This window comes from Amphiprion ocellaris, chromosome 17, assembly GCF_022539595.1.
Source record: "Amphiprion ocellaris isolate individual 3 ecotype Okinawa chromosome 17, ASM2253959v1, whole genome shotgun sequence".
Classification (NCBI taxonomy): domain Eukaryota; kingdom Metazoa; phylum Chordata; class Actinopteri; family Pomacentridae; genus Amphiprion; species Amphiprion ocellaris.
In genome coordinates this window covers 24,564,781-24,579,201 of record NC_072782.1, presented here as the reverse complement: position 1 = coordinate 24,579,201, position 14,421 = coordinate 24,564,781, and the positions used below count along the sequence as shown (strand labels likewise).

The 14,421-nt window shown below is 38.8% G+C and overlaps 1 protein-coding gene across 2 annotated transcripts; it reads right to left on the bottom strand.

Moving 5' to 3' along the window:
* Positions 1 to 205: 205 nt before the first annotated feature.
* On the bottom strand, positions 206 to 6,937 carry psmb7 (proteasome 20S subunit beta 7). Of its 2 annotated transcripts, XM_023286298.3 has the most exons (9): positions 6,808 to 6,937; positions 5,916 to 6,009; positions 4,066 to 4,163; positions 3,656 to 3,796; positions 3,392 to 3,507; positions 2,355 to 2,413; positions 2,069 to 2,220; positions 666 to 692; positions 206 to 395 (listed from the first exon to the last, which is right to left on the bottom strand). In XM_023286298.3, exons 1-9 carry the CDS (start codon positions 6,867 to 6,869, stop codon positions 284 to 286), a joined length of 861 nt encoding a protein of 286 aa, XP_023142066.1. In that variant the 5' UTR covers positions 6,870 to 6,937; the 3' UTR covers positions 206 to 283. The 2 variants fall into 2 exon arrangements, with proteins under 2 accessions (XP_023142066.1, XP_023142067.1); XM_023286299.3 differs by lacking the exon at positions 666 to 692.
* Between the last annotated feature and the right edge of the window lie 7,484 nt (positions 6,938 to 14,421).

The following is a 14,421-nucleotide window of genomic DNA, read 5'->3' as shown; positions in this document are numbered from 1 at the left end:
TTTATGTCCATGCTCAGTGGTGTGATCCTGCCAGAGGGCACATATTTTCTGACCCTTGTGTTCAGCTTAGCCATACATTTCAGATTAATTTACAGTTTTGACAGCAAGCAGGTTGATTCTAAGTAGTCCTTTAAAGGCAGCTGTTTTATCTGTAGTTCAACAACTTTAAAGAGAAACTGCTTAAAGACAGCCATACAGTCATTCATGAATTAACTCAAATAATTTTATTGTAAACCATGGGAAAAACATGCCGTCTGTGTCAGAAATTCTTGGAATGAAGTATTTAGGAGGTATCCATAGTCTGTACAGACTCCTCCACCAGCTCCAGGTCCAGCGTGGTTACGACCTTCGACAACACACTGGTGGTTCCTCTTTTGTACTTGTAGTCACCAGTTCTACAAGATACATGGAATAATACATGTCAGTTGCGTCAAGCAAGCCTTTGGCGTTTGTTCAATGTGGTTGCACGACAGAGATTTCAACAGCACAGCACTTCTCATTATCCAAAAGATATAGGCATGCACACTGGTAATACTAAGTCAGACTTAACTAGGTAAGTGGATAAGATTTGTTTTTAAAGTTTGTTAGTAGTAAATTCGAATAAGTATGAAAGGCGGCGGCTGTTAAGTCTGCACTCTATGAAAACACTCTGCATCTGTACTCACGGATGTACGGCTTCAAGTTCATGTGCTCTTTAAAGCAGAACAAGCAACAAGACAACTAGTCATCCACCATTCGAGCGATCCAAGTTAATGAGTCCAGTTTAAAATCATGAGTACATCTGAACATGCACTGTGAAGATGTGATATGGCGACACAACTGCACTTTCTCCTGTGCTGTGCAACTATACAGGTGCACAGCTGCAACATTTTGGATTCCTAATGTCTTACACTGAAACTTTTCCCCATGCACAACATTAAAATCTACTGTATGAACAAGTATTTACAAATGAAACTTTCACTGTACAGACCAAAAACCTCTTTGATTTGGAGGAGCAGCTGCTGGTTCATGTCTGGCCAGCACTACTGGCTGCAGCTGTGTGCTCACTGTGTTCCAGAAAGCAGGTCTCACAAAGGCTCCACTCTAGACTGAATAACACTGAGATGAGAAACTAAGTCATCAGTTCCAGATCAGAAGGTCACTCAGTCTGTCGATTTTGAGGTTAGTGTCCATGGTGAACAAAAAAGCCACCATCAGTCTAATTGGGATTATGGCTGCAACAGATTACTACGTGTGCCAGTGCTTATGCTTTGGCACACTTCTTGTGTTTATTTGTATTACAGATTCTTCCAACGTGATTTTTGGCACCTAACTCATCCTGCAGTTTTGAGAAAACTCATACAAATAATATATCAAAACATGTGGCTCAGTCGGGAATGGTGTGTGATGCTTGTTGTTAGCGATTTGTTGTATGATTTTTACAAAATTCCCCAAAAATCTGCGTTAAAAATCCCTACTTAAATGAATAGGAAGTTGGCTGGACAACTGCCAAAATCTGGCCATCTTTGGAATTTTGAAGGCATCAAAAAGCTTTAAATGTTATTCCTCTAAATCCATGTTTTTATATCCTGTATGGTGTTTATGCAGTCGCAGTTTAAGTTTTGTGACTTTTTGGAAAACCCAGAATTGTTCTCCTGCTAAGGAGGGTCACCGACTCTAAATTTTGACCAAACAATATTTTTTGGAAAAAGTGCAGTTAACATTCCTACGTTTGTGTTTCGTAGGAACCTAAATAGTGACTACCTGTTACATATTCAAATAACATTTTTCAGCTACATTCAGTCCATTTAAAAAAGCTCTGGGGCTCGGTTCCAGAATCAGGAATACTGACAAACAATCTCCAACATGATATGACAACTGAATCAGGCTCAAACATGGAAGACCGTCACACAGCTTCTTTGCATTTTGCCGGACAGGTCGAGTCAGAATTTGTGTGAAAACCTACCACCAACATTCAGAGTTAAGTGATCTCCATTTCTGGAACTGAGAACTACTTTATCTCAACTCAGGGTTAACATTGCCACATGTTAGGAATCAGAGGACAAAGATGTGCACGAATAATTCTCACCTGACCCCCTTCTTATTGGCCTCATCATGGGGCCGAATGTAGTCCACCTTTCCCTTGGTGATAACACACAGGTCAATGTTGCTGCCAGAGCCCAGGTCATTAAAGATCCCTGCAGCAATAGCGTCACGCACCAGCTGCTTGGCTTCCTCCTCCTTTAAGGAAATATTATTAGTGCTCAGATTAAAGCCGGTGTGCTTACAGGAAGAGAAAATCAGTTGTATGGGATTATGAGGCTCACTACAGGTGTTGTGTTACTATAAATCATGCACTTGGGTTGTGAACTAACCTCCATGTCAGGCTTGTAGCGATCCTCAAACACTGCCATGGCAGCCAGGGACCCAGAGCCTTTAGAAAAGAAAAACTGGATCACTGACCTGACATTAGACATATATTTAGCTGTCAGAACATATTGCCATCATGCAGACCTGGAAACCTTTGAGTAGTGAAAAAAGTAATGACACAGAATTCAAATCAGGCAAGGCAGGTTCAGGGCTAGTATCCCTTGGAAGAAAATGATAGTGATTTTAATCCACAAATCCACCAATTAGAAAACAGAATTTCATTTTGAAAAATACATACATTTTCTTGAATTTCAGTGTTTTTAGCTACAATGTTTAATTAACTTGAATAATTCCATTACTAAATGTATTCTTGTTTCATTTCATTCATTATTTTTTATGTTTAATGAGAAAATAAAGAAGTCAGCCTATCAGGTAGAAGTCCACTTTGAATTACAAAACGCTGAGAAGAAAATTATAATACTGCATACAGCCCTAATGCTTTGATGTTTTTCACCACTGAGTTGACAAACACCACGAAGTTCAGCTAACACTACCTAGTTTAGATATGAAATATCAGGAAAGTGGTTTTAAACAGTGGTTCTGTAAGGTAGTGGCTACTGTGCCATTATTGGCATTTTGTTTCCTCAGGTTGCCGGTAATCAAAATGTCAAATGCCATGGACAATCATGTTTGCATAATTAACTTTAGCATGATTAAATAAACTGCTTCACTGTAGCCTCCAAACATGACCAGTCCAAACATTACAAGCCTAATAACGCACATTAATGTTTCCTACATAGAATCAGCTTTATGTTGCAGCAAGTTTTAATAGCTACGTGGTGTGATCAAACAATTCTGGAACTATTTGTGTTGCATATACATACAGCACATCACGCTGACATGTTTGCAACAGCTCCCCTGAGTCACAAGATATAATGACATTGCTCTATGAACAGTGGGACCAGTGTGTATGTGTGTGTCAAGACATTATGCTTTAAGTAAAATATGTAGCAACAGTGGAATGATAATGCTTGAGACTGACCCATGGTGACGTAGGGCAGCTTGTCAGTGGAGCCGTGAGGGTAGATGCTATAAAGGTGAGGACCATTACAGTCTACTCCACCCAGAACCAGCGCAGCACCGATGTAGCCCTGATATCTGAACACATACAGACACACACGCACACAGATACAGACAACAGTATTGCTCATTCACAAGCCACATAATGACACTTTCTTATTTTTCTAATACCAACTATGAAAAACAGTTTCTCATCTGATGTGCACCGACAGACCAAGGACTGTACCTGAAGAGCATTTGTTTGAGCATGCGGTTGGCGGTGGCCACACGAGGCAACCTGCCTGTTGACAGTGAGTGCAGTTCCAGGTTAGAGGAGATGATCTGAGTGGTCATCTCTGTGTCTGCAGCTGTTCCAGCCCCACAGCAGCTGGATGACAACACAATTGCACAGCACTCATTCAGTCATTGTCACTTGACACAACACATCAGCTCTATCACATGAAGAGATCAAAAAATAAAACCAAACTATACAAGTATTTTCTTGAAGATGTTGAGTGCATGATTTAAAAATTCAGACCCATATTGTCAAAGTTCACATCTGTTAATTTGAATACATAAATACTGCATGTAGAATAATGTAGGGAAAATGACAGACCAACCAGCAGCGTATTGCACAACTGAGGTTCTGTCACTTACTAAATGTTGGGGGAGATGTAGTGGATCTTGGAGCAGTTCTTGTCTGCCACAACCATTCCCTCAGTGGCTCTGGTGTCAGCTCCTAGGACGACTCCATCCTTCACAGCGAACCACAAAATAAAGTTCAGATTCAGTAAACTATTACTCTGTAATGCTGCTTGCTTTAGTGCTTTTCAGCAAAGTAAAACAACAATTCTTCAAAAGAGTATGTAATTGTGATAATTAAGTTTTCTACTTGCATACATTACGTATACAAGCATGAATGTGTTTAGTCAGATAAGGATGATTCTTTAATTTTATACACATACAGTAAATATAAATTTTCCCTGAGCTCCGTTTTTATTTTTGACAACAATGTCCCTATAAAAATAGTAAAGTCCTTCAGGCCAATTCATGATTATTGTGAGTCCGCCAAAATTTTGTGAATGTCTGTTCAGCCAAAAATTTGTAACCCAACAAACTGTCTGCACTGCAAATGATCAACTGCAAATGTGACAGGAAAAACAAATGAAGCAGTGATGCAGACAAATACTTGTTTTGAGAAGACTGCCCATGAAGATTGTCCTTTACTCACACCCTTCTAATTCATAATTGATAGAGCTTTAATTGAAGTATTCACTGCTGGATTTTGGAAGTGTTTTGATTTGTACATGCTTTCCACTGATAGTTCTAAAACACAGTGGGAATTTCCCAATTCTGCAGTTATCCTTTGCTGTGTCCGTCCACTGTGTTCTTTACGCCACAGTAATAAACACTGACTCAGTGCAACAGTCATAGTGTAGTATCAATAGAACCATATTGTGGGTGGGGTGGGGGGGCAATGTGGTTAAAATTACCATTAGCTTTTAAGGTATACCCACAGGTCAGAGCTATGCAGAAATTGTAATGCAATCAAAAATGGTGGAAATTTTAAGGCCAAATTGAAACCAATAAACAAGAACTGGGTGTGGGTTACTGTGTTTCCGTATCACCTTTTGTACTTCTGTGCTACCAAAACTCAGCTCGTGTCAGCCATTTATATTCATTTGCTTCTCTCCAGCTCACATATTCTGTACTATAATACAGCTTCATCCTTGACTGATTCTTCCCATTTTTATCTTTTTATTTTTAAGAACTCTTAGAGAACATTAAAAAATATATATATATAATATTTAAGCCCTGAAGACAAGGAGATGAGGTGGCAGTACTTTTTGAGCCCTGAGTAGCTTTGGCATTTGTCAGGCTGCATACAGGCCCAAACACCTCCACCAGTCAGGCTTTATAGACTCTATGGAGACTGACAGGTGACACTAAGGAATATAAAGCCATGCCGTGACGCACTGATGCAGTAAGTCTTTGTAAAAGGAGCCACAACCAAGTAATGTGTGTATAAATGAACATACTCTTCAGGAGTTGGACATTTCTGTATTGTAAATCCTTTTTTTGGCTTGATCTCGGAAATTCTTCTAATAATTTGAGATAGAATTTCTAATAAATATTCATTCAAATATTATTGTAAAATGCATGAGATGTTTTACTCTAAGTCTCAGAAATATAAAAAGTGTGAAAGTTTATCTTTTTGAATTAAATTAAGGTGGAAAAAAACGAATTTTTGAGGATATTCCAATTTTTTTAGATGCACTCATATCTGGTGTTTAAAGGACAGGGCTATATATTTACTGTCTGTCGATTTGTGAAAATACATTTTTTGCATTTGAGGTTTCAATAACAATATGAAAAACCACATTTCTACTAATGTTGGGATATCAAATATTTTAACTGGAGGGCCATGTTTGGTCCACAGGCTGCTTTTAACAACAACATAGGTTCCAAAGTTGTGAATTTAAAGCAGTTTGGTTTTGATCAGTCACCTTGAAGACAACACCACAGATGGTAGTTCCGGTTTTTCGCGCAGGAGGCAAGTTGAATCCCATTTTGCTGGCATTGCCTTCCAAAACTGCATTTCTGAGAATAAAAACATAAAAACCATGTGTATTTGAATGACACGAAATATGATCCTAAGTGGTCAGACCACAAAAGTCAGAACAAATGTAATCAATTCACCAACAATTCATCTTTTCTTAAAATTCATTATTAGTCCCTTTTGTTCAGTCCATTTGAAGGAACACAGAATCAGAGCCCATTTTGGAAATTGTGAGAAAAATGAAACTGAATTCCACTGAGTAGCTTTTATCATTATTCAACATATGTAACCGGAGGCTAAATAAATAAATAAATCAGATTTCAATGTAACGGACTTAATGGACAATTAGTACACATCTTTCCCCTAACCAAACCACAGCACTCTATTAAAATAAGCATCAGGTATGTACCACGTCTGACTGGTTTTCACTGCGATTTGTGGCGTTATTGTTTCAACAGTTCAACGTTAGCTCCTCGGTTCACTCATCCACACATGTAGCGGCTCTATATAGGGGCGGCCATCCCTTCGTTTTCCTTACACAAACAATTATAGCAATTTATAAGTGCTGATTTAGTTCGTTCCGATAGAAAAATTGTAAGTTATATATGTTCCAAAAAATAATAATAATAAAGCATACATTGTGTTCAAGTATTAAGTCATCCTTATTTTAATCCACGGAAAAAAGCCTGAGTCATTGTATGGGAGCCAAGTTAACATAGATTAGCATCACGAGGAAACATGTATTAAACACCTCTATTCCGCATAGCGTCTAATTTAAAAGGGTAGCAGTTATAATGAAATAATGCTGGTCTGATTTGAATTCATTGATAAGCATTTACCTCTTAGAATTTTCGAAACTGAAACCTCCGAAAGGCGGCCGAGTCACTGTCAGTGTCGCCATGTTGGTGAATGGTTTGTATTTCCGGGAAGTAAAGGAAGTGGCTCGATGGAGAGGCAGCGGACAACTTACAGAGCTGCACGTCAGTGTTTTACAGCTCAATAAAATAAGCTTGCCGACACCGAATAGTTGTTGTTTCAGCTTGTGTGCAAATGTGTTGAAGACTAATCCATAAAGGACGTAAAAAAAGAAAAAAAAGTACAGTTTCTTTAACAATAAGCAATAATACAGAAAATAATAGTTTTCTTTTTTTGTAAGTGTATACGATTGAAATATGCTAATATTAGACTTTAAAGTGAAAAACAAGTACTGTATCCAAAAAGTCTGTCATTTATATGCACATGTATCTCAAAGACTTTCTTGAAATCATACAAAGTTTTTGCGAACGTACAGACGTAAACAACAACAGCAGCAACTTTCCTTTACAGGAGTGTTTTCTGTGCTAAATACATTTATTATACAACACCTACAGCAATACATATTGTTTTTCACTAGGCAGTTGAATTTTTAATGTATATTATAAAATTCAATAACAAGAAAAGCATTCAGAGAGTGCAATATTTTGTCAAGGCTGTCCATTCCTCCATATGGCATTGTCAGAAATGCAGCATTTTTTTGTAGGAATGCAGTATTTGTTCATTAGTTATTGATGATCAGAAATCACAGCAACATAAAATGTGGCCATTTAATATAGATGTACCCACAAACAAAATGACCTTGTGCTGAGCACAGGCGTGTGTTATGCATGTGTACGTTAAGTATGGCTATTGAATCTTGTGAACTGAATTTGTAGCGGGTGGCGGGAATTGATGGGACTTGGAAACACCCCCACAATTTAATTAAAAGTTCTTTGCATCAGTTCCGATGGATAAGTAGCAATAAGTCCGCAGTGGTTGATTTGTAGTAGGATCGCAATCATGTGATTGCCAGCAGGCTGCTGACATAGTGTTCACTTGTTGTCATAGTTAAGCGTCTCGAGACAATTTGACTGTAATTGGTGCTATATAAATAAAATTTAATTGAATTGAATAGTTACAGTGACACCGTGCTGCTATTTCACAATGATATAGAAATATTTAACAAGTACGTGGATCCAGACTATAAGCCACATCACTGCCAGAATCTAATCACTTGGTCCTTGTGTCATTTCTGACATTCTCTGAAAATGTCATGGAAATTCATTTGTCAGTTTTTGAGTAATGTTGCGAACAGACAAACGGACGGACAGACAGACAAACCAACACCAATCCTCACATAACGCTGTCTCATTCCTTGGCAGAGTAAATATACTAGTGGAGCACAAAGGGGATGTCACCAAAAAACATAGTTTAAATGAACCATTAAGTATAAATTGATCTCGCATTTCATTACAATTTACTAATTAGCTACACCCTTTGCTCTGTTCCCAACAGTAAAAAAAAAAACAACTAATAATTCACATAGCAAAAACAAAACAAAACATAGGCAACCCTATATTTTAGGTCCATTCTTAAGCATCAATTGGCACTGATGGCTCAAAGAGTGCATAAAGAATTAAATTGTTTTTACTTCACAATAGTGTAGCTGGAAACAGATATTTAAACATATTAAAGTTTACAAAGGAGCTTTTTACATCACTCTAGATAAGCCAGAAAATCGGATCACCTGTCGACCAGATATACAAATGATGTGTCACAATATTATACTGCTGTGAAATTAGAAGAACCACAATAATAGTAAAAATAATAATAATATATTTTATTTATAGGTGCCTTTCAAAACACCCAAGGACATCGTACAAAGTACACTTAGTTAAAACACATCAACAGTATAAAACTTAGATGTAAAATGTTTAAGAGAACGAAATTCAACAATTTCTACAAATGTAAGAGAAATTTTGCAGTGAGATGAAAGTCAGGGTGAGTAGGCTTGTTTGAACAGATGGGTTTTGAGATGGGATTTGAAAATGGTCAAGGTGTCAATGTTTCGAATGTCAGGCGGGAGGGAGTTCCAGAAGCGAGGGGCAGAGCGGCTGAAAGCTTTGGACCCCATGATGGTCATACGGGCAGGAGGGATGGTGAAGCTGAGGGAGGAAGATGATCTGAGAGTCTGGCTGGGTGTGTTTATGTGGAGGAGTTCAGTGAGGTATGGAGGGGTGAGGTTATGGAGCGCCTTGAAGGTTAGGAACATGGTTTGACAGATAAAGTGGTGTGTGATTGGGAACCAGTGAAGTTGTTGGAGAACAGGGATGATGTGGTGGAGAAAAAATGTCCTGGTGATGATCCGGGCTTCAGCATTCTGAACTAGTTGGAGTTTATGAAGGGACTTGAGGGGGAGACCAGAGGGAATAATAGTCCAGCCTGGAAGTTATAAATGCATGGACTAGTTTTTCGGCATCATTAAGACAGGCTATTCCTATTTTTTACAATATTGTGTAGAAGAGAGAAAGCTGTCCTAGAGACTTGATTTATATTTAACTAAATGATATATCCTAATCAAATATAACTCCAAGGTTCTTTACAGTAGAAGTGGAGACTATGTAATGTCATCTGGAATAATCTGGTTGGATAGTGTGTTTTTGAGGTGTTTATAACCTCAGTTTTGTCTGAATTTCCATCCATCCATTAGCTATACACCGCTTAATCCTCACTAGGGTCGCGGGGGGGGCTGGAGCCTATCCCAGCTGACTCGGGCGAAGGCAGGGGACACCCTAGACAGGTCGCCAGTCCGTCGCAGGGCTACATATATAGACAAACAATCACTCTCACATTCACACCTACGGGCAATTTAGAGTAATCAATTAACCTCAGCATATTTTTTGGACTGTGGGAGGAAGCCGGAGTACCCGGAGAAAACCCACGCATGCACAGGGAGAACATGCAAACTCCATGCAGAAAGATCCCGGGAAAGCCGGGACGCGAACCAGGGACCTTCTTGCTGCAAGGCGAAAGTGCTAACCACTACGCCACTGTGCAGCCCCTTTGTCTGAATTTAAATGAAGAAAATTACAGGTCATCTAGGCCTTTATGTCCTTCAGACAAGCTTGGAGTTTGACAAACTGATTAGTTTCATTTGATTTCATAGATAAATATAGCTGGCTCTGCATAACAATGAATATGTGTGCAGTGTTTCCTAGTAAGACTGACAAAAGGAGCATGTACAAAATAAATAATATTGGTCATAACACAGAACCCTGTGAAATAACTCTGGTGTAGTCAGAAGAATCATCATTAACATGAACAAATTGGAATCTATCTGATAAATATGATTTAACCGAATTTAGTGGGGTGACTTTCATCCCAATAACATGTTCCAGTCTCTGTATTAAGATGCTGTGATGAACTGCATCAAATGCAGCACTGAGATCGAGCAGAACAAGTATAGAAACTAGTCCAAGGTAAGAAGCTATTCAAAAATCATTCATGACTTTCACCAGTGCTGTTTCTGCACGAAGATGCATTCTAAATCCTGACTCAAACTCTTTAAACAAACCATTTCTGTATAGATGGTCACATAATTGACTTGCAACAACTTTTTCAAGAATTTCGGAAATAAAAGGGAAGTTGGATATGGGTCTATAGTTGGCTAAAACACTTCGATCCAGAGTAGACTTTTAAGAGGTGGCTTTATTATAGTAACTTTAAAAGCTTATTAGTAGAGAGTAGTTGATGGTATTTATTACTGCAGTGTCAATTTAAGGAAAGATTTCCTTGAACAAACTGGTGGGGATGGGGTCCAAGAGACATGTTTCTGGTTTAGACGAATTTACTGTCGACGTGAGCTCTGCGGGATTTACAGCAGTCCAAATCTAAATCTGGTCCTACAGATGCTTCCAGAGCCATTGTGCCTTTAGACATGTTCAGGATTTTTTGTCTAATATTCACAATTTCATTCCTGATGAAGGTGGGATGATAGTGATGAAAGTGGGATGATAATGAAGGGATGATGAGGATGAAGGAGGAATGACAGGGAGAGAAGATATTAGATGTTGAAAAAAAACATGTGGGTGTTCGGGAGGAGGGTGGTAGCAGGAGCTAAGTTGCTGTGGACAGCTGAAGGCAGGGTAGATGAATGGATGATGGGATGAAAGGATGCATGAGGAGTTTGAGAAGCCTGCCAATACGGGGTGTTATACAACCTGGTCCCCAGTAGAGGGGGCTAGCAATGCTGGCTGATGGCCTGGAGAAGGAGGTGCTGCTGTAATGTCAGGTGTGACAAACCTGGAGGTGGATCTCTCAGGTAAGAATGCCGAAAGCACTGGAGACTCAGAGTTTGTTGTGGCTGGAGTGGGTGCTAAAACAGCAGAAACTTTCATTTGTTGTGGAAGCAGCTTAAATAAATTCCTTCTCAGCACATCCTGAAGATGTCCACAGGCCAGTCTCTCCTTCTAGTTTTGTGTCCTGTAGAGGTCTGATGAGGTGGAGACATGCAGCAGGTGCACTGTGGAGTTCTGTCGAGAGTTGGAAGTGATGGAGCTCGCTGACGGTACATGTCCACAGAATCCACCCTAATGCTTCCCATTAATTGTCTCTGGGAAATGCCCTATAATACAACCAAGTAGTTGCCACCTTATGTAAACAGTGACCATCGAGTGGACATTCAGTGCATCACAAAACCTTTGTTAAATCTCTAAAGTAATACTAAAACTAAAAAGGAGGACAGATTCAGCAACTGCATGGTTTATTTTTTGCCTCAAGTGTTTTCAGAAACACATTTTGCTGAACTGTTCTCATAATAAAAGAGAAAGCCGTCATGTTGGTCTGATGCCTGTACACAACCGGTTGTGAAGGAAAGCGCCTGTTGACATCTATATTGACACCACCGAGTGGCACACTGCTGACATGCCTCTCAAGTGTGCGATGTTAGAAAGAAGCACGATGTCTTGCGTGTAAAAATACACTGTGATTGATTGGGCTGGCTACTGCATCTATGTGTGCGATAACAGCAAATTCCAAGGCCTCATGGACAGAGGAGAGGGTGTTTGAAGCCGATCTGGAGTTGGAGAGATCTTGTTTAGTGTGCTTGGAGGTCAGGGAATGTGCACCATGGAGGGAAGATAGCTTTTTGACTGACTGTAGTCTGACTGCTGGGAAATATTATGACAGGAGAAGAATTGTTGAATAAATTGTTGTCTAGGTAGGATTGCAGATCAGGACCAATGGTGAGTAGACTGTTAAGTAATGCTTCTCCGATGTAGAAGTATCAGTGCAGTCTGTCATCAAAAGATGGAGACAAACAGCACAGGATGGGTTAGTCGAGTAAAAGTAGGCCTGCCTCGTAATTAGAGGTGTGGTTAAAGCGTGGTCCTGCTCCCAAATCTAAGTTAACAAGTTAACTTCATAAGTTTACAGGAACCCAACACACACAGACCAACACCTGGTGTTTGACTCCCATCATCCACTGGAACATAAGCTAGTGGTCATCATAACCGTACAGTACCAGGCCCTACCAAGGCAGGGGGAGAAGGAGCACAGACATATTAAGAAAACACTGAAAATATAGATAGATAGATAGATACATAGATAGATACATAGATAGATAGAACCTTTATTCACATATTTATACGTCACAACCACACCACATTATATTTTTGTCATACTCTGTAGCAACTTTATATTAAAAACTTTTACAATCTCTTTAAATGTTCTGTATGTATTGTCCTATGTAGGCTCTTTATTTTTATGTGCTCTTTGTCTCTTTTTTGTTATTGCTTTGTTTTGAGTGTACAAGCCGGATGTGATATACGTAACATTTTACTGACATAACATTTGACTGACCTTCATAACATAATGATGGACTGTCGTTTCTCTTTACTTAGTTGATTGGTTCTTGCCATAATATGGATTCTAACAGTTGTCAAATAGGGCCGTCAATGGTGTACCAACCTGACTTCTGCACAACGCAACTGATGGTTCCAACCCAAGGCAAGAACCTTGACAAGGCACACCTGTGAAGCGAAAACCATTTCAGGTGACTACCTCATGAAGTTCATGGAGAGAATGCCAAGAGTGTGCAAAGCAGTAATCAAAGCAAAGGGTGGCTATTTTGAAGAATCTGAAATACAAAACATGTTTTGACTTATTTTGCAATTTTTAGTTTACTACATAATTCCATATGTGTTCATTCATGATTTTGATGCCTTCAGTGAGAATCTACAATGTTAATAGTCATGAAAATAAAGAAAAAACATTAAATGAGAAGGTGTGTCCAAACTTTTGACTGCTAGTGTATGTTATATATACAGCTTATGAATGCAAAATATGGTGAAGTAAAGTACATTTTAGTAGATTCCCTTAATTTGGTTATTAAATGAAGTGTAAAATTATGAACTGACTTCAGCTGTCTGTATCTGTAAGTAGATTTGGTCCAGTCAGAAGGCCTGTTCTGGGCTTGTACCAGTCTGTCTTTTATGACACTGTCATGTTTTGTCCTTGAACAGGATGGATGCCAGCTGGTTCTCAAGGTTGCGTAGGAAATGGGCACCAACAAGGTAAACAGGATCAGATAGTGCACCTCCACACAAGAAGATGAATGCATTATGCTGATTAAGCCTAAGCAGAGTGGGCAAAACAGGTGGTTCAAGGTACAATCAGTGGGATCTCAGTGAGTGACAACAAGGGTTTAATGTACTCTGACTTCAACCTGCTGAAAGAGTGTCTGATTTCTCACCATCCACTGCCTTCATTTTCCAATACGTCATCATGGACTAAAATGCAAGCTTTATATGTCATGTCATGAATAATAATATTATGTGTTGTGAGGATTTAAAAACAGTTAATTTTCCAAAAACAAAAATTTAACTTAAGTAGACTTATAGATCTTAATATGAACCTCATCAGCGTCATCCCTGCTGGACTGTTTAATGGCTTCTTTAGAGCTTAGGGTTTTTTGGTCAGGCCTTGCCTAACCCTTTAAAACACAGTTTCCCTTTTTTTTCCCTTGAGTAACTGGAAAGTTGCTAAAATCATCACATTCCTTAGTGTCTGACAGCATCAGTTTGTTTCAACTCATATCTATATAATGTCCATATTAAGAGGAAAAACTCACACTCTAACTTTAAAGTTATTCACCCTTTTTCTCCTTTGATATCTTATCAGCAGTGAAAATGCTTGTTTTACAGGTCAAACATAAGACCAAATTTCGGCCTGACACTCCTTCATATCATTGGAAATTTTAGTGTCTACACAAGAATTAGAATCTGATATTTTCATGTTGTGGAACTGAGAAAGGTTCACAGTCAATTACACCCTATGTGCAATGTAATATGAAAATTTGAATAGTTGCAATGAATGATTAGAACAAGCAGATACAGATAATACTGTGCATGACATGCTGTCACCTGGAGAAAACTTTGTCATTTTAAAGCTTCTTCATTTAATTACAATCAATAACTTTATATTTAAAATGTATCAGATGACAGCTTTTTAATGCCTCCAGAGAACTGCGACCAATTCTGCAGTTTTTTTTAGGCTCCTCAGAGATTTTTAGCCTCTTGGAACTTATTGTTCTGGTTTTTAAGGCTGGTAACATTATTGATTTGGTCTCATAGTATGCATCAGCCTTATAACTAGTGAAA

Excerpts from the sequence above, each read along its gene's own strand:
- psmb7 (XM_023286298.3), bottom strand. The coding sequence starts at position 6,869 with ATGGCGACACTGACAGTGACTCGGCCGCCTTTCGGAGGTTTCAGTTTC. Across the intron at positions 3,508-3,655 it reads CTCAAACAAATGCTCTTCAG|ATATCAGGGCTACATCGGTG; the intron begins GTACAGTCCTTG and ends GTATGTGTTCAG. Across the intron at positions 2,414-3,391 it reads GCTGCCCTACGTCACCATGG|GCTCTGGGTCCCTGGCTGCC; the intron begins GTCAGTCTCAAG and ends TCTTTTCTAAAG.